This window comes from Crocodylus siamensis, chromosome 5, assembly GCF_052110815.1.
Source record: "Crocodylus siamensis isolate JL-2025a chromosome 5, ASM5211081v1, whole genome shotgun sequence".
NCBI classification, from domain to species: domain Eukaryota; kingdom Metazoa; phylum Chordata; order Crocodylia; family Crocodylidae; genus Crocodylus; species Crocodylus siamensis.
Genome location: NC_143399.1, coordinates 190,909,088 through 190,934,628, shown reverse-complemented (window position 1 = coordinate 190,934,628; position 25,541 = coordinate 190,909,088). Strand labels below are relative to the sequence as shown.

Below are 25,541 nucleotides of genomic sequence, written 5' to 3'. Positions count from 1 at the left end.
AGCCATCTTCTCCTCCACCTTCTTCTTCTCTACTTCTTTTTCCTGGAGTAGGGCCTGGTGGTAGCTGTCGATATAATCTTCGTGGGCCCTGATGGTGTGTAGCTGACGTACCTCCCCCTCAAGCTCCCACACTCGGCCCTCCAGAGACCCCACCAGGGAGCATATCTCTCAAGTCACGGTGCCCCTATGCACAGTTGTCAGCTCCGGTACCCTGCAGTCAGGGGCCATGAGCTCTGTCTGGGTGGAGGTCTCAGCGATGCCAAGACACCTGCGGGTACGAGTGGCTGCCATGCCTGAGAATGATACCTTTTATATTAGACCACTGTTCTCCAACCTTTTTATGGTGATCACTTTTTGCAAGCAAATGGCACCCCAGGATCTACCACACCCCTCTCCCCCCCCATGGCTGGATGAACGTGGTGCCCCTGGATGACCAGCTCTTCCCAGCCCTGGCTGGGCCAGGCCCACCCCCACACGAGTCCCTGCTGCTGAACTGAGCCACGCTGGCACGTGGCCAGCTGCAGTGGGACTCGAGGTGTAGCAGCAGCAGCCTCTGCTGCCATTGCCCCTGCAGAGATGGGGAGAGCCCCCATCCCGTGCCCCTGGAGAAGCCCCCACAAGCTCCAATCCTGCCACCACCTGGCTGGGCAGGGGCCCTACTTACCTTTTCCTGCTCATGACTGGGTCTCACTGAAGGGCCTTGAGCTAGCCCCCGCCCCTTCCCTTCCCCACAGATTGACCTGCTGGGACTGTGGGGGCGAGGGCGGGGGCGTGCATGCGCTCTCGCCCAGCTCTCTCCCAGCCCAGGACTGATTGACCAAAAGAGGATCCGGGATCTACCTGTTGATCACTGGTGATCACTGTTTTAGACCAACTGAGCAGCTGGAAAAAAGTTCTTTGCAAGCTTTTGGGCGCAGGATTACACTGCCTGTGGCTTTTTCAGGTTGTCTTCCCAGTCTTTCTTCTCCATTGCTGTACGTTTCTCTTCACTTAAATAGTTTTTGATTTGGAGGCATCATCTGCAAGCTTCTGTAAAGGAGCTCAATGACGTCCCATCATGATCTCAACTGAAGGATAACAGTTATAATGACTAGTTGCAAAGAGGTTCAATCCACTCATTAATGCCACTGTGTGTGCGCGCGCGCGCAAATCTGATATCTTTTATTAGACCAACTAAAATTTAAATTGGTCTAATAAAAGATATCAGATTCATTCTGAATGACATTATTTAGGTAGAACAAAAGCTAAGCGCTGGGGGAAGGGTGCAGAGAGTGGAAATCAACAGGGTTATAAACGATGAGATTTTAAATAATGAGAGGGATTGTGGTCCTAGCCTTCTGGCTTTGGAAACTCCAGGTTTTGTGGCTCCAAAGTAGGCAATTAGGTGGAGCTGCTTTAGTTCACATTGCGTTTTTCACATAACCCCGTGACTCCAGGAGCTGGGACTTTTAGGAACTCCTACCAGCGGCGTGCAGCGGGTGAGGGGCATGAGCCCCGGGGGCTGGCCTCGCCGCAGCCTGAGGGTCCCGCCCGACATCGTTGCCGCCGCCCGCCACCCGGGGGCGCCGCCGCCCGCCTCCCGGGGGCCGAGGGAGGGGCTGACGGAGGAAATTCGAGAAGCTTCCGGAAGCAGCTGATTCCAGCGGAGGTGAGGTCGTGGTGACGTGTTTCCTGTTTGTTTGGGGCGATAGAGTTGCCCCGACATCGCTGCTGCTGCTTTCGCGTCGCAGAGCGGAGCTGCCGCTGAGGTGGTTTCGCGCGGGGCGGCCCGATGCCGCGGGTGGGCGGCGGCAGGGTCCGGCCGGGCTGGGCCGGACCCTTAGCAACAGTGTTGGTGGCAACGGGCGGCCGCGGCCTGGCGGGGCGCGGGGACCGAGGCCTCCGCGAGGCCCAGTTCCGCTTGCGTATTCCAGTGGCGGGAGCGGCGCCCGGAGGCTGAGGGAAACGGCCGGGCTCCCGCGGGGCCAGAGGAGCAGCGCAGGCCGCGACCGCAGCCGAAACCCGCGATTCAGGCAGGCTGCGGCGTCGGGGCCCGCGAAGCCCGGGCGAGTTTCCTTTCCGGGAGCCGGCTGCGGTGACTCCAGTTCCTCGGGAAGGGACCGCGGCGCCCCACGCACTGGGGTTTCCGGGGGGGCTGCGAGCGAGGGCACTTCCCGGGCGAGAGGCGCCTTTGTCTGCAGCGCTCCTGGCTCGCAGCTGAACAGCTGCGCAAGCTGCCGCGTCCGGCGTTAGCTTGGTATCTTGGGGCACAAAAAGCTACCAAAGTAAAGTAGCAGTGTTCCCTAAAAAAACCCGAAGGGGGGCGGGGAGGCGTTACTTGGAAAAAAAAAAATTAAGATAAAATTGACCGAATATTTTTTTTTTATGGTTTGGTGCAACATGGGAGAGGCAAGGATTTCTTAGGGTGATGTTTTTTCAGAGATCTGAAAAAGACCTGAAGTATATTTGGAGACCTGAGGTCAAATTCTGTGGAAGTCTTGTCTGACTTGAACCTAGGGACGTAGGAGGTTCCATAAAAGATACTACCCAAAGAAGTGCTTGCTTCTGGTTTCACTTCTGGACCATCAGGGCTACTGTGTTGCTTTGACACTAATGGAATATGTGAACGTTAAAAGTTTTATTTTATATTAAGGCAAAAGTTCCCATTCCCTGTTTCACATTTTCTGTTTTGTTTTCTATTTCATTTTTCTGCTATAAGTAAGGGGAGGAAGCAACACTAAAGCTTTTTTCCCCCCAACAAACTTAATTTTTTTAATTTTTGAGGGGGGGAAAGGAATTTTTTAACCAAACTGTTTCCCTTCCTTTGAAGTCTTAACTGGAGGAATCCCCTTACATTTTCAGCCATCGCTACACTAAAATATTTCTTTGTAGTTGCCACAGCTCCGCTGCCTAATAAATGCCACTTCTATTTGTTGTGTGTTCCAGTGCTGACTTTCTAGTCCTTTAATCTGTTGCCTCCCTAATTCCCAGTTCATCCTTAAAGACTGCAAGGGGAGCAGTGTCCTCCCTGTCCTCTGCAGCAGCCTTCCCCCCAGGACTCTAAGAAGATTTGTCTCTGAGACTGATACAGATTGTCAGACTCTGGACTTCAGTTTTGCAAAATGCCAGTGGCTCAACATGGTTTAAGCGATATGTTATGCTTTTCATTTAACTATCTTCTTTCTGAGGGTCCCTGCTAGGAACCATAAAGTGTGGCAAACTAGTAACTCTGCTCTGTCACTGTCTGCTATTTTCTAGCTCCCATACATGTGCTTAAAATGTTTGTGAGAAGAAGAGGCAACTCTTTGTCTTTAAGCTTTTCATTTCAGTCAGCAGATTAACCAGTAGTTAGTGGCTTGTACAGGGAGGAGGAGGAGGAGGGACTTTTATTTTATTTTTTTACTGTAGTGCCTGTGAGCTATTTTCATGAACCAAGATGTAATTGAGTTTGGTGTTGTACCAGTAAAACAGAAAGCTGACCTTGCCTCGAAGACCTTCCACACTAAAGATGCCTGACGAGGCAGCAGTACTATGTCCAACAATGGAAATACCTTCTCTCTACTGGCCTGATATAAATCGGTAGAGAAACTGCACTGTAGTGAACTTTACTCTGATTTAAAATGGTTGCTAGTGGACCATCGGGCAGAAGATGGTTATGTGCAGAAAGTGTGGTTGTACAACCTTAACTGTAGGCCAGCGGTTTTGTGGTTTCTCATTTTTGGCTGGGACAAGAGATTTTCAGTTAAACCATGTCAGTATAAAGATGTTTTTATCCTCTTCCTGAATTTCTTTATGCTAATGAACTTTATATCATATCCCCCAAAACATCTGTAAAACTGTTTATACAGGTTGTATGGCCAAAATGTTTACGCCTTTAAAGTTCATATGCTTAATAAAACTACTAGAGAGAGATAATTGCAGAAATGCTGAAGAGCTTGTACCTACAAAACCTACATAAATGTTTTCGTATGATTAGTTGAAATTATGAAGCTCCCCTATCATTAATTCTGTAACTAGTAACCCTTTTTTACTTAAAGCAGAATTCATGCATATCTTTATTTTACTGAAAGTGAAACAAGTTATAGCAGTTTGTTTGAACTGCTTGTTTGTTGAAACAAATTCCTTTTGCCCGTGGATACCTTTCCCCTCCCTCCCAGCTGCCAGATCAGGTATGCTGGGGGAGGAGAAAGATGATGGTACTTGGGCTGGATCTGACCTGCAGATGGGTCTCAATATGGGCGTGTGCTGTGTGCCTTGTAGGTCGGATCAGACCCAGGGACAGCACCCCTGAACTATAAGCTTGTAGGGTTGATTCAGCTCTTGCCAACAGTAACTTTTGAAGTTATAACTTAATAAGTTAAGTAAGATAACTGTGGTTTCATCTAACTTTTAACCTTTTCTATTTGATAGGGTGCAGCTACGTGTGATATCTTGTAGTATGGTAGGGTGCGTGCTTGCTGCATTATCCACTCCATGATAACTGTCCATGTGTCCACTCTCGTTTTATGGTAAATGTCCTACCGTCACTGAGGGGCAAGCAACCTCATGTTTCTGTATGATGAGTGCGCATATGGACGGTTGCCCTGAAGTAGCTACAAACATGCAGGGAATCTTGTAACTTGTTTGTGTAGCCATAAACTTGGTTTCACTATGCAGTTCTTTTACAGATAATTTTTTTTTTAGTAACTTTCTGTACTAACTGATAGTCCCTATAAGCAACTTTTAAAATAATATTAGTAAGGAAGTAGATTGTGGTACAGTGACTCATTTGGGCTGTTTTGGTTTCCTATTCAGTTTTCTGGGTTCGCTATGGCTCCTGTACAGCGAACCTGTATCTGATATGTATTGTCTACCTTTTAATTACCACAAAAAACTTGTTCCTTCTTGAAACTTTACATGTTTAGACTTGGGTCAGGGGATTTTTTTACAAAACCATTTAAGGTTGGTATACTACAGTTGACCTGTGGGATTTGGAACAGCTTTCAAAACTGAGGACTTAAATGTTTGCAATCTGAGGCCAGGTTGCTTGTTGAAATGCTTAAGATATGTGTTAGTATCTTCTAAAAAAAAGTGTATCTGTTTGCTTTTTTTTTTTTTTTTTTTTTTGATATCTAGCCTGGCTGTTTTTATTAATAGGAGCATAGGACGTATTTGTAAAACTGTATAGTAATCCATGTAGTCCATATTTTGGACCACGGGATTCTAAACTTTGCGTTAGACCAGAGGTTTGTTAAACGCATACTACCAGCTGTTCAGAAGAAAGTCTAAGAATGACATGGTTAGCTATCATTTTTATCTCTAATGTCTTGAACCTTAAAGTTTAATGCTTTGTGTAGCCTTTATAGACTCTTTTTTTTAGTGCTGGTTATAGTAAATATGAGTGTTTTTAATACCTTAAACATGTTTCCCTTTTCAAAACTTCTTTTTTTACGTTCTTAGCCTTGATAACTTTTTATGACAGTTCCATAATCTAAACATACTCGGGGGAAAAGTATTTATTTCCATTAGTTCTGAATTTCCAACCTCATTAATTTAATTGAATGTCATGTTCTCATGTTAAGATGGGGGACTACTGAAGCTCTCAAGCTACTTATGATTGCAGTTTACTCTGCTTTCCTATTTGCTTATTTTAAGGCAAACAAGCCATTTAGTCTGGAGAAGACTGAGGGGAGATTTGATTAAATCTTCAAATAACTGAAGGGTTATTCATGAAGAGGATGGAGATTGGCCTTTTCTCTGTGGTCATAGGGGACAGGACTAAGAACAATGACCTCAGGCTGCAGCAGAGGAAATTCAGGTTGTGGATTAGGAAGAACTTGATGAGTATGAGAGTGGTCAGGCATTGGAACAGGCTGCCTGGGTTTCAGAATCTTCATCCCTGGACACTTTGCAAGAGCAGGTTAAACAAACATTTGACTGGGATGGTTTAGTCTAAGGTGAATCTGCCTCAAGCAGGGAGCTGGACAAGAAGACTTCATGAGCCTTTTCAGACCTACTTCCCTATGATCCTAATTTTTTCCTCTTTTCTTCCCTTCCCCCACCACCTTTTTAAATGACTTTTTTTTGTCCTGTAGCCCTCCTGTGAACCTCCTATAATCCCACATTTTCCTTTTTTTTAAGATGCCATTCAGCCAGCAGTGCAAATTATGTTGTATTATTTATTTATATAAATGAAACAGTTCCATACTCTGCTCCATACCATTTCCTGTGCATTTTAACTCCTTCTTTGTTATTTGACCATACTGTATATCAAATGATTGTCTGCTGGGGTGCACAGGTCCCTCTCCTGAGATGCTCTGGCTAATTTAGGACACTATGAACTGGATGAACAGTTGTAAACATTAAGGGGAAGAAAAAAATGTTCATTAGTGTTACAGTTTATGTTTTTTTATTTATTCACCTAGCTTGTGTAGGTCTGTTCAGAGCTCTTCAGAATCTTTACTGGTCTTGAACTGAGCCACCTTCTCATCTGCCATCTTTGTTACTTGGCAGTTTGTACTGTACCATATTTTCTTGCAGACCATGTGCCCTTATATGAAACGCGCACACTTTTTTGGGATGGCAGAATGAAGAAATTATTTTTTCCAGAATTTTATCTGACTCCTGGCAGTGGGCAGGGGCAGAGTCCACTCTTGTGTCACTTGCTCTCCCTGTGCTGCTCAGCCAAAAAGTAGAGGTTTAACCCTGTCACAGCTGCTGCCAAACAGGCAGCAGCTTTTGGCTCAGCAGCAAGAGGAGGGTGAATGGCACTGAAGAGTGGACTCTGCCCCTGCTGCATGCTGCCAAAGGGGCGTATGGCCCCCAGCAGCCATTCTTGCACCCCAGTGCGTCAATTCCAGTGTGAAACTTGCCTTTCTTGCTTAATGCATGACCCCCCCACCCCAATTTTGGATGGCTAATTTTTGAGGAAAAGATGCTTATGCATGTGGTATGCAAGTGAAGTAATAAATAGGTAAGTATATTTCAAACTGATATATATTAATCCCCTGGTTAATTTGGAACCTGAAGTTGCCCAGCTGGTAACCTTTTGCCATTATGAAAATTATATGCTTAATTTTCCCTTTTAAGTGCCTGTCAAGCTTTATCCTATGATAATACTTCACCTCTTATTAGCCACTAGTTACTTACTTTATCTAGAAAGCTATCATAGACTATATCCATAGCTTTAAGAGGGTCTAAATTATATTGACAGTTCATCATCTAATATGTTACTGATGTACTAAAATGATTGAGAGATTAATGATGTACTTTTCTCCTTTTATAAACAGAGTTGTTGGCTCATGCCATATAATGATCTAGTTTATTTTGTTTCAGGATGCCTTCATTTAAACAAAACCTTTAAAATGCTTTTTTCCTTTAATCATAATTTGAAGTATGTGAGAGATTTTTTCCCCTTCCTTGGTTTTTTTTTTTTTTTTTGGTCTTGTTTTGCATTCTTTACATTAAATGAAGGCTGCCCCAGGTTGGCTGCTGTGGTGCACAGATCCATTTCCTCTGATACTCTGGCTAATTTGGAATCCTGTAAACTGGATGAGTAGCTGTTAATTTGAAGGAGAAAAGATATATAATTCAGTAAAAGATCACCCCAAAAGTCCTTGGTCTCAAATTTCAAAATATATTAAGTTTATACCAAATATAGCTTTCTACTAAACTTGATATGTTTGCTAATCAAGAGACTATCATTAACTTGTATAAGGATTTGATTTCTTAAATAAATTGTACTTGTGGTTTTATTGAAAAGAAAATAGTGAAAGATATATTTTTTATTTACTAGGTTTTTTTGAAGTAACATTTGGATGGATATTGAAATTTAAAGCTATAAAACCATTAAAATATTTTATTTAATAAAAGCATCTTTCATTTCTAGATATGCTTCTTCCTGATTACTTTTTGTATTCAAATCTCATTCATTAGAGAGATTACTTCTGTTAGTAACCTATTTCTAATTGATATTGGCTAGGTTTTAAATGATACCTACATACTTGACTTTTTAGGTGTTTTTAATGGTCCCAGTTGGCATCTAATCTGCATTATTAGATGTATAAATTATTTTAGCCCTGTGTCTTTCCAGTTTAGAATTAATAGACACAGTTTTGTTTTGTTTTTACTCAGACTCACTTGTAAAGACAAAAAAAAGAGGCAATACATGACATTAATATTAATTAAAAGCTTTGTGTTACAAAAGTTAAAGATCTCTTTCCCTTGATTCTGTATCCCTTTCACTGTCACTGTTCCCTTGGTTTCTATCCCAGTTATTCTCCATTTATTTTCAAGAAGATGGATTTCAGTTTTTTCTGTCCTCATCTTTTCTTATCTGTAAGCTGGTTTTCTTTTACGTGTCTTGGCTTTTGCCTTTTACGAGTTTGCTCCATGCTCGCTCGTTATGTTGACAGGAGCCTGTAGTTGCTGCCTGGTGCACCTTGCCAGTCGCTTTCTTTTGAGAGCTTGCTTCCTCTCAGAGCAAATTAGGCACAGGTGGCATTCTTCAGAAAAGTAGAATTGAAAGGTTAGCAGTCCTTGTTACTTCCATCTCTGGTGACTTGGGCCCTCTTTTGAAATAATGCCATTACCTAAATTGTTTTTTTCTTCTATTAGGGAAGGAAGTTTTGCGTAAATAAAAGGTTAAATAAACTTTTAGCATTAACTTTGTTGACAAGTATTACACTATTATGTAACAGTTGCAGTCTTCATGTGACCCTCCATGCTTTTTACATTTACTTTTTTACATATTTTTAATATATATCATTAGTCTAAGTTACTGTATCTCAGTCTGGAACTCTGTTTTGCATCTTGGCATCTTGTGGGCTCAGATTAAGTGTTAGCCTATGCTAAGTGGCGTCTCCATGTTCAATAGTGAGGTTGACTTTGGGTTATGTTGAACGTTCCCAAGATTTTAAGATGTCCTAGGCTCTATTCTCTGCAGGTAATACTAGGTATAATAAAGAGTCTTGAAATCCTGACAGTGTTTCAATGATACAAATAAGACTTGGATGCCTTAACTAATTTCATGGGTGTTGACATTTATAACAGATGTCTATTGAGGGGTAAACTAGAAATGGTTTGAACGAGTGGTATGCTTGACTTGTTGCTTGTGGAGTGTCAGACTTGGTTCTCCACACAAGTTATGACTTGTTGGCTATGTTAATATTGCATGAAGAAATTTACAGCCCAGAAACAAGTGATGTTTATTATTTTGTAATATAATTAAGTTTTCCAGGCTTTAAACTCAGCCTCTTGGTTTTTAGCAATGTGTACTTGCTGGTTTGGGAGTAATAAGAAGCATAGCAGACGAAAAGCTAAACTAAGGGAGAGAAGACCTTTTGTGCAAATTGGGGTATATATTACCTGGGCTGTGAGTTGTCCTTAGCAGCTATGACTATAACAGAGATCTTGAGTGTTTTTACTTTATCTCTTGCCTATATTTAAAAGAAATGAAGTGCTCCTAACATTAAATTTGCCAGTATTTCAATTAAACCTGCTTTACTGGGCTAATTGCTAGAAGCTTGACCTTAGACTGAGGCCCCTGGAAGTACTTAAATTCCCACATCCCTCATTTAAGTAGAAGTGACATCTCAAAGCTGGTGCCCAGCCCCCCAGAACTATTCAGCTTCTCATAGAGAATCCTAGAGGCCCTGTAGTATCCTGCAAAGCATCCGGTGTTTTTTGCTATCATAGCTGCATCATCTCAGAGGGCCCTTTCTTTGTTCTTTTCTTGAGGTTGCTTAAATTAATGTAAAACTAGTGGGAAAAGGCTAGCATTCATGTGAGCTAGCAGGTCAAGGCAGTGTGTTGCAAAAGAGCTCACTCCACTGCTTCTAAATATAATTAAAATAATTACAGAGCAAATGACCTTTCAGTCCAGGAAATTGCAGACCCAGCTGGACTGACAATTGCATAGGGCCTCTCTTGATGGTAGCTTTCTAGTAAAATGTAACTGTATGAAGTTGGGCATGTTATTCCCCAGCCAATACTAAAGACCTCCTTTCATGACTCCCTGATTAACTTCCATCTGCCCCCCTCCCCCACTCCATTCCCCGAAAACAGTTCCATATGCCAAACAAAATGGCAGCATGTTATGGTTAATCCAAGTTGGCTCAGCATTAACCACAGTATTAGTTTACCTCTGTTTCCATAGTTTCAGACAATCCATGGCATTTCTAGTAATGTTCTGTCACACAAGCCCTTCCTTATAATGCAGAAAAGGTATATTTTAGTTTGATCAACTTAGTTACCTTGGCATGATTGCAAAAATCCTACTTCTTAGATGCCCATATTCTAACGCAGAATAGAAACAGTCAACTTTGAATGTGTTTGGTTTCTCTTAAGCAGCCACTGGAGCTAGCAGGACAGAACCTATACTGTCACTTGCCTAGTATTAGTTTCTTCTAATTAGTATTAGAACTTGCTTGGTGTGTTCAGGGTCACTACTGGTTCTGTGTAGATATGCATGTTGGTTCATGGGTTTCTTGTATGTGGTGGTTTGCTTTTTACCGTTTTGGATATTGATCATGATCAGAGCCATCCCTAGGGGTGTGCGGGGCCTGGGGGCATATCAGCCCATGTGGGGCCTGGTAGGGGGGGGATGGCGGCAAGCGGCCAGAGCTAGCGGAGCAGCAGGAGTGGCAAGCTGCAGCGCCAGCAGCGCTTGGTAACAGCAGTGAATGGAGGCTGCGATGGGGCCCATATAACACTGACCATGGGGCCTCCTGAAGCACTGGGCCCGGGGCGGTCACCCTGATTTGCACCCCTCTAGGGACAGCCCTGATCATTGTGTCCAAAAAGGAAATTCTGGTGTTTAAGTATTTAAGAGATAGTATGATGGAGGAGTGATGATTGTTGAATTTTTGGTGGAAATCAATTGGAGACTACAGGGCTTGAGTCCAAATGATGAAGATGTCGCTAACTGAAATATCTGTGCTTTCATGTCATCTACAGCAGTGGTGCCTTACCTTCCTGCCCTGCAAGCTAATTGAGTGGTGTATGGGGTTGGTCCATAGTTGCAACCCCTCCATGCCCAGATCCAGCTGCACACCAGTCTGAACTCCCTCATGACCCATGAACCTAGAAATTTGGCAGCAAGGCAGTGGCAATTAATACTTCTACCACTCCCTTGTCAAATTTCCAGACCGTTATGAAGCCCTGTGGGCCAGGGGTGGAGCACCCCTTACCTACAGCCCTAAATCTATATCTGTAGCATTTTATAATTATGGGGGGGTCCCCTTGAAATTCAGTGGCAGAGAAGATATAACCCACTTTCTGATAAGGTTTTGAAAGTGAGTATTTCACTTTTAGCACCCATTTACTAAACTTTGTTAGGAACAGTCAGCATGCAATTCTGTAGTCATTTGACTTGCGCTCAGCAGTTAGGTTAATTTAGGTGGGACCACTTGTGTAATCAAACTGCCACTATTGCTGTTGTATGTTTCCTATCTAATGAGCTGTGGATTATTACATGGGCTGTATGATTTGTTAGATCTACCCACATGACTTGGATATATGTGTAGTAGAACTGTACATGTGGCTACACACCTGGAAGTGATAGTATGGGATCCCATGGGACTACTTGTTTTTTACATTTTATATGGTGCATACTTAATGAGTCCTCAATCCTCTTCAGTACCTCTGAACATTGCCCCCTTGAACATATGACACTAGCATAGCTTTTTGGGTAGTTCACCTTGCATCCTTAATGTCAATGTAGCTATTTGTGCTGCATTTTCCAAATTAAAGTGATTGGGGGTGGGGAGGGTTGGTGGGGAGCTGAGGCAGAGGAAAAAGGTATTGTCATAGCAGGACTTCCAAATGCACCACAAATTGGCACTAGCACTTTAACTTCATTATTTTATCTCTGTGTCAGTACTGCCAGAGTGTGCTCTTCCATTCATATATGAGGTAGAAGCCCAGCTTTTGTACATTTGGTCTCGGAGTGCTTCTGATCAGAGCATGTTACTGTAATTTATTGTGCAATAGAGTCTTGCTCCTTCTAGATTATCCCACCCTTACTGCCAGTTTCTTTCTAGTTCCCATCTGTCTAAATTGTCTTGCAGGATCCTCCCTTCTCTTCTGTAAACTGGCATTGTTGCATATTACTGTCATGATGGTTATGTTGGGTTGTATGAGTGCTCAGTTAAAAGAACAACAGATGTATTCAGTATTGTTGGAAGTATTTTGTGGAGTAGGGGTTTAAGTGCAAAAACAACCTACTTTGGAAGAAATTGCTATTCTAAGGAAGCTGAGTTATGTGAGAAAATGATCCCATGATGAATTGCAAGAGAACTGGTGCTGAGCATTCTTTAGTTGCAAATGTAGACAAGGCAAGTTTATATTCTGCTGTGTGTTTAGAAACAAAATTTAGCCTGATCTGTGCTAGAATGCTTTCTGAATCTTTTCAGAGGGCAAATATGGGATGATGTTTGGAGTTAACAGATCCTGGACAACTTTGCAAAAATTCCATCATAAGCAAGTAATAACTGTTTTAAAGGGAGCAGATCATGTTGGAGAGGTATTGCCATTTTAATACATGGAAGTTGACTTCTTGCTTTGTATCATTTGTTTGCAAAACTTTACTGAAATATATGCCAAAGTCATATTTTAGTCCAGTTTGTTTCTGAAGTTCAATTTATGGACAGAGGCCCAAGAACTTATTTTTAAGCAAGCCATGCTTTCCAACTCCCATGCTAGTTTATGTAGTCTTCACTAACAAGATATTCTGTTGAATCATTCTTGAAGGGATGCACAGATGTTTTTTTGTTCTGTGGATATAGTTCACAGCAATTTATAGTTTCTAGTAATTATGATAACAGGTAGCATTCATTAGGGCTCTAAACTTCATGCCACTGCTGGAGTTAGTGCATCTTGCTCCATCATCGTATGATCTCAAAACTGTGTATTAGAGCACCATTTCTCAACCCATGGGTTGTGACCTAAAAATGGGTTGCAAGAATATGTGAAAGGGTATATATGACCAGACTTTAAGAATGGATTATTCTTTAAAGGAGAAAAAAGTGGGACACTGGCTTTTCCCTTGCAGGCTGGCAGAGTTCCAGCATGTGAAAGGCTGCTTGCCCCCCTCTGTGGGGGCTGGGGCCTGGAGGTGGGGGGTACTGGGTCAGGAGTGCTGGGTTGGGATTGGCCGTGGATGTTTACAAATGGGTCCTGGTACAAAAAAAGGTTGAGACCCTCTGTATTAAAGAACTGTTTTGAGACGCTCTCAAGTTGAATTCTATTTGAGTTGTTTTGCAGGATTGAGTTATTCTCCGGTTAGGACTTCCAATGGCATAGCCCGGCAGCATAGCATATATAGTCACATCTGGGCTGCTGTTTTGAGCAGGCAACCTTTAGTCACTGTTCAAAGGAGTATGAAAATGTATTTTATACATGTAGGAAACAAGTATTTTTTTTCTTCTTTTGGCCTGGATTACATGTCCTGGTTTCATTCATGATGGATTTTAAATGGTCAATTCTTTGCCATACTTTTACATTAAATTCTATACCATGGCTTCATTTAATTGTCCTTTTCATTTAAAGATTACATAAAAGTTTAACTTGGGAGAGGAAGCCTCAGAGTGAGGCTGCAGTACACATTTCTAAGATTGGGAGAACAGCTTATGTTGCACAAACAAAGCTCAGTGGCTTATTAGGACGACATTTTAAATGAGGTCTCCCACTCGGCTCAAATATAAACAAGTCTCTCATGTTTAACTGCTGTTCTTTGGAGGAGAAGGTTAGGAGCAATGGGAAAATTTTCACAAACTCTGTTAAGTATAGTAGATAATAAATCAGTGGCTCTTATGTAAAAGTCAAAAGTGAAACTAGCTAATATCAGTTTGAACAATGCAAAAATCAAATTGTGAAGTAATGCAACTAAAACTAGCTTTATTTTAGTGAACTGTTAGGAAACTCACTTAGTCTTGTTGTTCGATTAACCTGTTGTCTTAAGTGCTTGAATTGCAATGACTCTAGTATTCTTAACAGATGGAGAAGGAAGCCAACCTTTATCTGGTCAGGAGCTTGGGGGGAGTATTCTTAACAGATGGAGAAGGAAGCCAACCTTTATCTGGTCAGGAGCTTGGGGGGAAAAAAAATTTCTAGTACTAGAAATACAGAAGAGTGGAGGTGATTGGAAATAGTAATGGAAGAATGCTACTGTCACAGACAGCAAACCAGCTCTATAGTAGCAGAGGATGAAGTGTTAGTTGAGATCTGTAGTGTGTTTTAGGCATTACAGATACTGTTCCATTTAAATGGCAACTTATGTGCACGTCCTTTGTCCATCACTTAATACTGACCAAAAGATTACCTACTTTTTAAATGGGACAAGATTGGTACTTCAGATTAAGTACAGTGGCACTTGTAAAGAAATACCTTTGTTGGGTGGGTTTACATTGAGAAAAACATATTTCTTTGTTTGAAAATGGCTTGCTTGCTGATATAGATTTTCTAAGAGGTGATGAAGTACTCCTTGCCTGGCTGTATATTTAGTATAAAAAGTGATGGAGCTAACCAGCAAATCAGTTGTGCTTTTATAGCATTGTAACTTTATGCTCATATTTGAGTCTATACAGTCTTAAGATATTTAACTTTTTTGGATAAGGCTTTTAAATAAGTTATGAACAGTTTCTTAAATGCATTGTTATGCAGTTTCCTTTGCTTTTTGAGGATCTTAATCATGCAAATTACTAGAAATTCTGGAGGTATCTTCCTGAGGGTTTTTTTTATAGTTGTGAGAAATTAGTTTTTTTAACTAGTTTTTTATAGTTGTGAGAAACTAGAATTGTAAGCTCTAGAGGCAGTTGCACCTTCTGGATATTCTCCTTGAATGGAGGAGGACAATAGAAGTGATATTCTGGTGTGAAGGAGGTGCTAGGGAAACACAATAGCCAAGTTTCATAATAGTGAAGCTTTTTATTATGCTTATGTGAAATAGAAAAGTGACTGTAGTGTCACTAAGAGAATTTGAAGTAGTTGTTTGTTTTTTTGGGGGTGGGGTCCCATTTGAGGAAAATTATTCCTTTAGTCATTTATTGATATTCTTTTTGCAAAAAATAAATGGTTTGGCAGGCCCATTGCCTGTCTCTGATTCTCGTTTTGGTTTCAATGCCAGTTGAAATGCTTAGCAACTCTGTGATGAGAGAACTGAAAGCACCTGAACCCAAAGTTACAGTTAGTAACTTCTCTTATTTTTCATCATAAGATTGGCCTATTGGGGTATTCTACTGAAGTGGGTAGTTTAGAGTCCGTTAGTGGGAGATGCCCAAGAATAATCTTCTATTACTTTGTGATATTGTTTAGTTTAAACGTTCTTTTAATTGCAGGAATTGAATTTGTTGCTGTAAACAAGACGATTCTTAAAAGATGGTGGATTATTATATGGTTTTAGGAGTGCAGAAACATGCCTCACAAGATGACATTAAAAAAGCGTAAGTACTATTATCTTGGCTTGCAAAATTTTGCTTGTAAATCTTCATGAGTAAATTTGTGCACTTGGTCTCTAGATCTTAATATTCATATCAGTATTTCCAATATTAAATTTTACACCTTGGAAACCAAATTTCTGAGAGGTCAGTAGTGCTCTGGAAAACTCAGATTATATTAACTTACAGTTGTATAACTGGTTTCCTTTTAAGTTTTCACACTCTAAACTATGGAATGTTTCTCAGTACCTCCTCCTATTCAGTGTTAATGCTGTTGGTGTAAACCTTTCTCCTGGGAGAGCCTTTTGTTCTGGGATCCTCCTGCACACTTACTAATCCATTATCCTTCTTTAAGTACCTAGGAGATATGCAAGATAAAATGTAGTAACACTTACTGTGGACAATGCTGTGTATATCTCAGTTAACTGAAGTTCATTAAAGTTAATTCTCATGGAAGTTTACTGCCTGCCACACAGATGTACCATGACAAAACATGAGGCACAAGTTGTGGTACTGCATGTTCTAGTTGTTAGCTTGACCACTTTTTCAAGGAGTTAATTTACTTTGCTTTAAAAAGCACTATGCTAAGTGCTTTCACTATCATGTAACTCTTTCCAATTTAATTTTTTCTAAGACTATCCTTTTTAGGAGAAAAGGAAAATGTATATAAAATACCTGCTTTCTTGAAAACTAGCTCTTCATTTTAAATATGATCTGGCTTCCATGTTTCCACTGTGTGGACTGAACCTCTGGTATTGTAAACAGGTGAATGCAAGTTAAAATTACAAGCAATATTAAAGTTCTGTAAACCCTCCTAATTTAAAGCTCCTCTGTTCCTTCCCCCCTCCCTACATGTTACAGGTGCAGGTGGGGTAGGTTGTAGCTGTGTTGGTCTAAGGACATAGGCAGACATGGCTCTTCAGGTGAATCTGATATCTTTTATTATACCAATTCAAATAGTTGGAAATTCTTTTTAGCAGGCTTTTGGGTTTAAAAACCCTTTGTCATGAGTATGAGTCACATAAGCAAGCCCGGTGAAGGGTTTTTAAACCTGAAAGCTTGCTAAACATTTTTTTCCTCCCAACTATTTAGGTTGGTCTAATAAAAGATGTCAGAATCCCTCAAAGAACCTTGTCTGCCCTTCCCTCCAGCCACTCTGTCCCCAGTTGCTTAAAATGGCCAGTTGCAACCAACTTCTCCCCCTCTTCCTGTTAAAGACTGACTGGAGTCTTTGAAAAGCTTGCTGTCTGTAGAAGAGCTTTCTTGCAAGTTGTGAAACATTTGGCAGCCAAATTCTTGTTTTCACTGATCTGTAAATATTATTCTCCTGCTTCATTTGGGGCATCGGAGGCTTAGGCTAATCATACTTTGGTGTATAAAAAAATCTAAATCACCTTCTCTTGTTTTTCTTCTGGACATGCTTGTAAGGACAGCTACTTGAATAGCTGCTGCTTGGGATCAGGAATGTAAAACCCAGTTTTCTGAGAGCAGAGATTGGAAACCGATGGTGCACAGGCTGATTTTTTTTTTTTTTTTTTTTTTTTTTTTTGCCTACAAAGCATTCTGGCCCAGATTGGGTGATCAGTGGCATGGAGCTGTGTTCTGCCATCCATCCCTTTTGCTGTGGAGCCCACTGCATCTATACTTACCTTTTGCTCTAGAGGGGCTGAGGATTAGTGGTGAGGGAAGGAAGGTAAGCACAGGCAATTTAGGGTAGGCATTGGCTGCTCCCTTCATGGGGGCAGATATTTGCAGCCTGTTACTGTGGGGTAGGTCTCAAAGGGTGGTCTGCACTGACAGAATGTTGCAGCCCCTGTTCTAAAGAATTTTCCCAGTGATGGGAATTGTGAATTGCATGTAGCTTCCAAATCGTGTCAGCAACAGTTGAATCTGAGGAAGGAAGAGTACCATTCCACAGAGCAAACTTGTTGGTGATACTCTGCTCCCCTTGTTGAACAATATTGATCCCTCAGGTCCATGCTGTCCATACAAGTTTGCCATCAAAAAGATGTCTTGCCTCTTTATTAATTTACTTTATGATGGAGCTCCAAAAATATCTAGACAAAATTTAATTCTACAAAGGAAGTACCCTCAGCAAGTTTGCAGATGACACCAAGCTTGGGGGAGTAGTAGGTATGCCAGAAGGTAGGGGTAGGACTCGGAGAGACCTAGACAAATTGGAGGATTAGGCCAAAAGAAATCTTATGAGGTTTGACAAGAGCAAGTCCCAAGTCCTGCACTTAAGACAGAAGAATTCCATGCACCAATACAGGCTGGGGGTTGAATAGCTGGGCAGCAGCTCTGCAGAAAAGGATCTGGGGGTTATAGTGGACAACAAACTGCATATGAGCCAACAGCATGCTCCTATTGCCAAAAAAGTTCATGTCAAGTGGCATACTGGGCTGTATTAGAAGTGTTGCCAGCAGATCGAGGGAAGCGATTATTCTATTGAGCACTGGTGAGGCCACATCTGGAGTCCTGTGTCTAGTTTTGGACCCCTTAGTACAAAAGGATGTAGACAAATTGGAGAGACTTCAGTGGAGGGCACTAAAAATGGTTAGGGGGCTGGAGCACATGACTTCTGAGAGGCTGAGGCTGCTGGGCTTATTTAGTTTGCAGAAGAGAAGACAGAGGGGATTTAATATTCCCCTTTAGCTACCTGAAGGGAGGTTCCAAAGAGATGGAGCTAGACAGTTCTCAGTGGTGGCAGATGCCGGTCTCAAGTTGCAGCCAGGGAAGTTTTAGGTTAGATATTGAGACAGTTCTTCCTAATAGGAGGGTAGTAAAGTACTGGAACAGGTTATCTTGAGAGGTTGTGGAATGTCCATCCATGGAGGTTTTTAAGACCTGACTAGACAGAGCCTTGGGTGGGATGTTGTAGTTGGAGATGGTCCTTCTTTGAGCAGGAGGCTGGTCTAGATCAGCGTTTCTCAACCTGTGGGTAATGCCCCAAAAGAGGGTTGCAAGAATATGTGAACGGGTCATGAAAAAGCTTTAAAAATGGATTCTTTTTTTAAATGAGAAAAACATGGGAAATCATGGGTATTCCCTTGCAGTCTGGCAGAGTTCCAGGCTGTGAGGGGCTGCTTGGGCCCCCGCCTGCCCCACATGCACCCACTCGCTGCCTCTCACTCACCCACCTCCTGCCCCACACACTTGGGTTGGGAAACAGAGGCACCCGCAGGGCTGGAGGACTGTTTTCTACTTAAACTATCTACTGGGTTGGAACTGGCTATCTGTGTACCAGGTCCCACTTGTTCTCCACCTTCTTTGTTTACCATTGGAGTAGATGACCTCTTGAGGTCCTTTCCAACCCTAATTTTCTATGATTCTCTGAAACAACTGCCTCCTGATTGGCGGTCTGCTGTCCCGCCCTCCTTCTCCCTTTCCCCATGCATCAGTGTAGTTCTGTGAATTTGTGTGTGGAAAAGGGGTAGGCAGAACAAATTTCTCTTGCTAGATTTCCTTCTGAAGAACTGTTGCTCACTGGCTCATTTAATGAAGGCAGCTTACTTAAAGTAATGGAATCTGTGGAAGGAGCTTAGTTGCAAGCTATGTACGTGGGAGTGCCTATCAGTAATTGATTTCCTGGTAAATTGTCACTTTTTTTCTGCCAGCAAAGCTTCTCTTGGCATAGGTCTATAAATGGCATTAGGTGTTGTGGAGTTAGTAAACATCGTAGTCAAGTACTTCCTATTTTTTAAGTATTCATCTTATATATAGCTGCCTAATGTTTGTGTGCATCTAATTAAAATGCAGCATGATTTCTCCCCCCCCCCCCCCCCCTTCCTTTCAGGTACCGTAAACTAGCATTAAAATGGCACCCTGATAAAAATCCAGAAAACAAAGAAGAAGCTGAGAGGCAATTCAAACAAGTAGCTGAAGCCTATGAGGTTTTGTCAGATGGTAAGTACTTTGAAAGGGATCTGACACTGAAGGTTTGAGGTTTTTTTTATGGGAGGGACTGAAGAAGCAAGGGTATATTGCTTATGTGTTTAAAGGGTTATTTTGAAGCTGGTCCACAGGAAATAAATGTGTTGCTTGGGCACAACTGTTTCCCATTACAAAAAAGCTAAACTCCTATATCTCAGGTATGGGGAATGCAAAGAAACTGAAACAATAAATCTCATGGTTTGGTTTTTTCAGTCATAATCCTGAATTAATAGGTAACCTAAATATACAAGTTAATGTCCACAGAGCCTTGTCCCTATCAACTTGTGTAGATTCTTTCTTAATAAAATTGTGAGAACTTGGACTTGAGTGTTTTAGCTTGTTTTATTACTTCTGAAAATTTTTTAAAAAAAAACTTTTCTTGCTAGCTTTTCTGTTCTTACTGGTCCAAAAAATTTTTTTTTTGGCTAGCTGTATAGAGCTGTTGGGTTTTAACAGCAAATATTCCCTTCATACTGGTCAAACCAAAGATATATGAACTGTAATGCAGGAAATTGAGTCGTCAGTGGGGTGCTGCCCTCTCTGAATATATTGCAGTTCACAAAATTTGGAGAGGAGGTATGTTTTGAGGTAATAATTTAAATAGGTGCTGCAAACATCCTTTTTGGTGTGGCGAGGAATGCATTGGAATCCATGCAGTGGTTTTCAGCCTGCAGTCTGGACCCCTGGGGATCCACTGGCTCTGTCTAAGGGATCTGCAGAAGATGATTGTGAATAAACCACACTTACAATTCAAGGGGTCTGCACCTGCATTTGAAATTTTTTAGTCTGCAAATGAAAAAAGGTTGGAAACAATGTAGCCTGTGGGGACCTAGAAAGATTTTGAGTTACGTTTTCCCAGCTTGAGCAACCTGAACAATTATGTTCACTGGTCCTGTTTCCCACACTTGGACTTATCCTAAAACTGTTTTTAACGGGTTAGGAGACCTAGCTGAGAGAATTGTAACGCTTTGATCTGTGCCTTCTGTAGGGGATACAATTTAATGACGTGTGTGTCCAGAAATAAAGTGGCATATAGTAGCTGGTAGTGTAGAATTGTTTAGTATCCCTTCTGTGCAACTTTTTGACTTTGAAAGAAGCATCCCTTTTGCCAGAGCCTTGGCAACTGCTTATATGAACTATCAAACAAACAGTTTTAAAAGTTTATTCTCTAATTGGCTGCAGCTGTCTCTGCTATTTCTGGTGCGTAGATCAACAAAGACTTAAAGGGACAATATCACCATCTCTCATGTTCAAAATCTGTTCACTAGAAGGGTGTTCATCCTTTGACATAGTCTGCCTTTTCCTTCCTCTTACCTCAAAAGATAAGTCCCATGCAATTGAATGTTTCTGTCTTGCTGTATACATCAACGATGCCAGAAATACTTGCCACACTTGGTCTGGTTGTAAGAAGTTAATTCCTCTTGGCAACATTACATTATCATCCCATATGCAGCAAGTACTGACTTTGGATTCATCCAATTCAGAGGCACAGAGATTCGATTCAGTGCTGGGAGCAGGGGCTATACTCTGCAGTCATTTGCCCCCTTCCTCCTGGAGTTAGCCACGCCTGCATCACCCCCTCTGCCCCTGGGAAGTGGCGGCAGAGCAATGCAGGCATGGCTCATTCCGGGCAGAAGGGGGCAAGTGGCAGCATGGCATATCCCCCGTTCCCAGTACTGTTGTGCCTGCATCCCACCCCCCTGCCTGCCCCAGCTCTGCAAGCGGCAGCAGCACCTGCACCCCACTCCAGCTGGGAAAGTGGCGGGCTGTGCCCTGCTGTCACGTGTTCCCTTCTGCCCAGAACGAGCCACGCCTGCATCATGCTTCCCCTTACCTCCCCTGCTAGCATAGTCCTGCTGCCACACCTGCATCCCATGGCTTCCCACTTCTTCCCCCTACCCCCAATCCTCCCACCCCAGCTGGGCAGCTCACCCCAGGCCCAATCCCTGCCTCTTCAATGCACCTTTTCTCCACCCACCACAGGCAGCTGTATCCAGCATGGTGAGGACTGCTGCCTGTTTTGTCTATGGGCGAATCTCCAAAGTGGCACCAAATCTTTTCCAAATTGATTCATTGGCTTCTGATTCGATTCTGTTTTAGTAGGTCTCCCAGTTCAATTCTGATTTGGAGATTTAGTCACTGAATCAGGCCGAATCTCCTCCAAATCAGACTGGCTGCCAAAGCACAGCCCTAATGAACACCCCCTTTTCACTTTGGAAATGTCTTTGAAGTTCACTTGAGCTGAGCGACCAGGAAAAATCGTACTCTGCCACATTCTCCAGGTATTCTCACTGCCGTATATTTTCAAAATTTGGGCTGGTTTGGCAGGCAGCAAGCTTATTCACCCTTTCGTGTCTTTTGGTGTCTTCAGTTAAGGTAGAAATTTTATTTATGGGCAGTTTATTCTATAATTGTTCTTGCCCAGTTTCTAATGCTTCCAAGGAAAGTGCAAGATGCCCAGGTGCATCGGACTAATGGACTTTTGGTCTGTATCGTATGATAGTTGCTGTTTTAGTGTAATGCATCTTCAGTGAGACTTTATTCCCACATCCAGATTGTATTATGACACTGGATTGTCAGGTCAGGTAGTTTAATTCAAAGTGGCTAGCTTAGTTCCAGACACTGGCTGGAGATGCAATACAGGGGTGTCAGTCTTGCCAGGGGCGAGTGGTTGTGGTACTGTGGTGGTTAACACAGCCATTGCCTACCCCCTGTCACCAGCACATATCCCCAACAGGGCTCTACAGCTGGGAATTTGGTAACAGGCTGGGTGGATTTTTGGCAAAAGAATAGCTGTGTGGAACATTATTTATGCAAAGAATGATTGACTTGTATAGTCATAGGACACTGTTTCCCTGTAGTTCAGGAACATTAAATTCTCAAAATAGACTTTTCTGTTCTGCCATCTGACCTGCAGGACTCTTCACTCTTGCCTGCTGTCTTATTTACCAACAGTTCACCATGTTTCACTGGCCCTTAGAAAGGCAATATATTAATTTATGAAGTACTTAAACGGAGGAGGTAACAGAACTCGTCAGACAAAACTTGTCTTAATCAAATGAAGTTTCTAAATGTTGCATGTACATAGAAAAAACATCCAGTTTCTTTAAATTGGAGTACCTAAATGTTAACTGTTGAAGATGATTGCTCATTCTTTAGGAAAAAGAATAAGCAGTGGTCTTAAGCATGGTCTTAAAGTTTCAGTCCATCTGCTGTTGAGTCTGATGGAAAGATTCCAGCGGACATTGGATCAGACTAAAAAGTATTTGATCGATCAGCTTCTCAAGCCAGAGATTTGCTTGTACTTCCAAAGTGTAGTATCTATGAGCTGAGTGAGGAATGAGGCCTTGCAGAACTGGTCAGGTTGATTATCTTAACTACAGTTTTGTCTGAATGTCTGTAATGTGCATTGCTTGTCATTCCAACCAAACCCTGTTTTGGGGATGAGAGGGTCTACAAACAATGAAGTTGCATGCCCAATATTCATTGACGCATAAAATTTGAGGAAGCCACTGATTTGTATCAGCTGCTTATTGCAGAACTAATCTGTTTTTCACTAATTGTCCCACCCTACTGCCCCAACCCTACTTCTAGCAATAACTGCTTAACCTATGGGAAGGTCTCTTTTTAGTCTGATTATAAAACACTGATACAGTTTTACTTGTTTTGCTATCTTGTTAAAGGTGTAAATGTGAAAACCTTGGCTTCCTTTCTACTTAATTAAAAAACAAAGTTTGCATTTCAACATGAGAATTGCCCTATGAAAAGCAGGATGAACTGGACTGCTGCTTGTTTCTACTATGACTAAATCAGACATTTAACTTGAGATTTAGGGATTCTTGTTGCATTTGTTCTGCCTTGGTCTTTCAAAATACTTCATTTTATACGAAGTGAAATTAACTTTGGGATGGAATTCAGTCGAGAACAACAGTGCTATATTTGTGCTATATTTGGAAGTAGTAGAAATACAATATGTAACTCAACTATGTAACTTTCTCTTTGTAGCTAAAAAACGTGAGATCTATGACAAGTATGGAAAAGAAGGCTTAATAAATGGAGGTGGAGGTATGTAGGCAAATTCTTTGTTTGTATTTAAGCAAACAACTGTTATGTAAGGCAGCTCCTTTTAAGGCAAGCATTTGAAATATTTTGCACCATAAGGACTAAAATTATTTTAAAATAAAATTTAAACATATGTGGGGACAGGGTTATACTAAAAGTATCAGTGTGTGCCTTTTATATCCATTATCTCACTATTAGGGATATAATAGTTTATAAGCCAATACATAATGGTCTGGAAACTACTTTAACAGTTCAATTATGGGGACATCTGAGACCATAAAAAGATGTTGAAACTATTTTTCTGCTTGTAGAGTTTGATTGTTGGATAATTGTCTTCCAAGAAGGGAAAAATAGAATAATTATAGTTACAATAGTGCATTTATAAATTGCAGGATATTTTGCGTCAATTACTTACGTTAAATATATTTAAGAATTTGTCCTGTGAGGCATTTAAAATAGAGAGATACAAACTTGAATTGGATTGTTTTTAAAAAACATAGGAGCAATATTACAAGATAGGCATGCAAATTCAGTGCTTAGTACGAGATGTTCTGAAATAATGTTACTCTTTTTTTTTCCTTCAGGTGGAAGTCATTTTGAAAATCCATTTGAATTTGGATTTACATTCCGTAACCCAGAAGATGTCTTTAGGGAGTTTTTTGGTGGAAGGGACCCGTTTTCATTTGATTTTTTTGGTGAGTGGTCAACTGCTTTTTAACTGTGTGTAAGTACTAAAGTAATCACTAAAACTGCTTTTATATAACCAGTTAAAAGTATTTGACTTTTCACTGGAGTGTGGAGCTCTGTAATAGACCTTTGCTGTCCTGGGTACATTTTAAAATGTATCTACTTTTTACTTGTGCCCCTTCCCCTTTGCTTTTGCTCTTGTATAATAGGTTTTGTTTGCCAGCTTTTACTCTTTCTTGAAGTCTTTTTTGTTTTCCAAAAAAAGCATAGCAAGGTTTGCATATGTTGTATAAAACAGGGGATGAAAATCAAGCTGCAGATATTAAAATTCTGTCTCTGCTCTGAACTTAATCTGCTGCTGACCTTGTTATCTCTAGCAATGAGTGTTTATTAATGGTTTTGAGGTCTTCTGGAATAGGGCAGGATTTTTTTGAAATTCCTTCCACACTGAAAGTTTGTATTGTACAGAGAACTGTTATTGTAGCTAAATATAAGCTACAGTGTATGAGGTTTAGACTCTGCTTCTCTAAATCTGATGCTATCTAACCGGCAAAAGAAAGAGAAATGAGCACAATTTTAATCAACTCCCACAGCCTGTGGCCATAATGAAGCTAAAGAAAACAATTTGTCCAGCAAAAGGGTATAAAAAACATTTGCACTTGTGGTAATGAGCTGCTGGCTTGTGATTCTGCCTGCTGAATGGCAGTATAGAAAATTACTGCAAAATTTGTGCTAGTACAGCTGCTTTCAGACCCCATAAGAAAGGAAAGCATCTTATATTCAGGCCTTTTACCTTTTGAAGCTTTCTAAAAACTCTAGAAATAGTTGCAACTAAAAAAAAAAGACAAGAAATAAGAGAAGCTTTCTGTTCACGTCATATATCTGAAGAGGTATTGATGCTATGACCAACTCATAAAAGGCTCTTATGATCTGCAATGTATCCTTAGAATGGGCAAGATACATGAGTTCCTTGTGTCTTTCAAGGTTCTTGTAACATGATTTGGAGTAAGAGGAAGATGAAAGGGAGAAGGAGGTGGGAGGAACCAGCTCCCAAATGCTCATATCTCACATAAGAGCAAAAAACCTGCTTTGTTGTAAGGCTGTTCAAAGGTATGGGAGATTGATTTCATGAATTTGCTTCAAGAGCTGGAACATTTTCTGTAGGAAAAAATGTGTACCTAACATCTTTCTTTTACAACTTTTAACTGCAGCCCATTTTTCTCTCCTACTTCATTGGAAAGTGATTTAAAAGAGGGAAGGTGAATGAATCCTAGGAAAAGTGGAAGCTGGGTTTCTGATGCTTCCCAAATGTTCATACTGAAAGCACAAATTCTGATTAGTTTGTATATGAGCCTTGCTGACCTGAAGGAGAAAAGAGGGCTTGTGAGAGGGAGGAAGAGTTGGTTGTCTTAACTTTCTGTTCACAAGTTAGCACCCTTGAGTTGCTCAGTAGATTTTTTTTTTTTT

At 41.3% G+C, this 25,541-nt stretch overlaps 1 protein-coding gene across 7 annotated transcripts in view; it reads left to right on the top strand.

Moving 5' to 3' along the window:
- The first annotated feature begins 1,648 nt into the window (after positions 1 to 1,648).
- Positions 1,649 to 25,541, top strand: part of DNAJB6 (DnaJ heat shock protein family (Hsp40) member B6) — an 80,415-nt gene continuing 56,522 nt past the window's right edge. For 6 of the 7 annotated variants that reach the window (XM_090047606.1, XM_090047604.1, XM_090047605.1 and 3 more), the window contains exons 1-5: positions 1,649 to 1,748; positions 15,294 to 15,398; positions 19,189 to 19,298; positions 23,331 to 23,390; positions 23,972 to 24,082. In XM_090047606.1, coding sequence (XP_089903732.1) covers positions 15,334 to 15,398; positions 19,189 to 19,298; positions 23,331 to 23,390; positions 23,972 to 24,082 — 346 coding nt within the window. In that variant the 5' untranslated portion in view covers positions 1,649 to 1,748; positions 15,294 to 15,333. Of the gene's footprint in view, positions 1,749 to 1,839; positions 2,013 to 15,293; positions 15,399 to 19,188; positions 19,299 to 23,330; positions 23,391 to 23,971; positions 24,083 to 25,541 lie in introns of those variants that run through there. The other variant, XM_090047602.1, reaches the window with a different exon arrangement.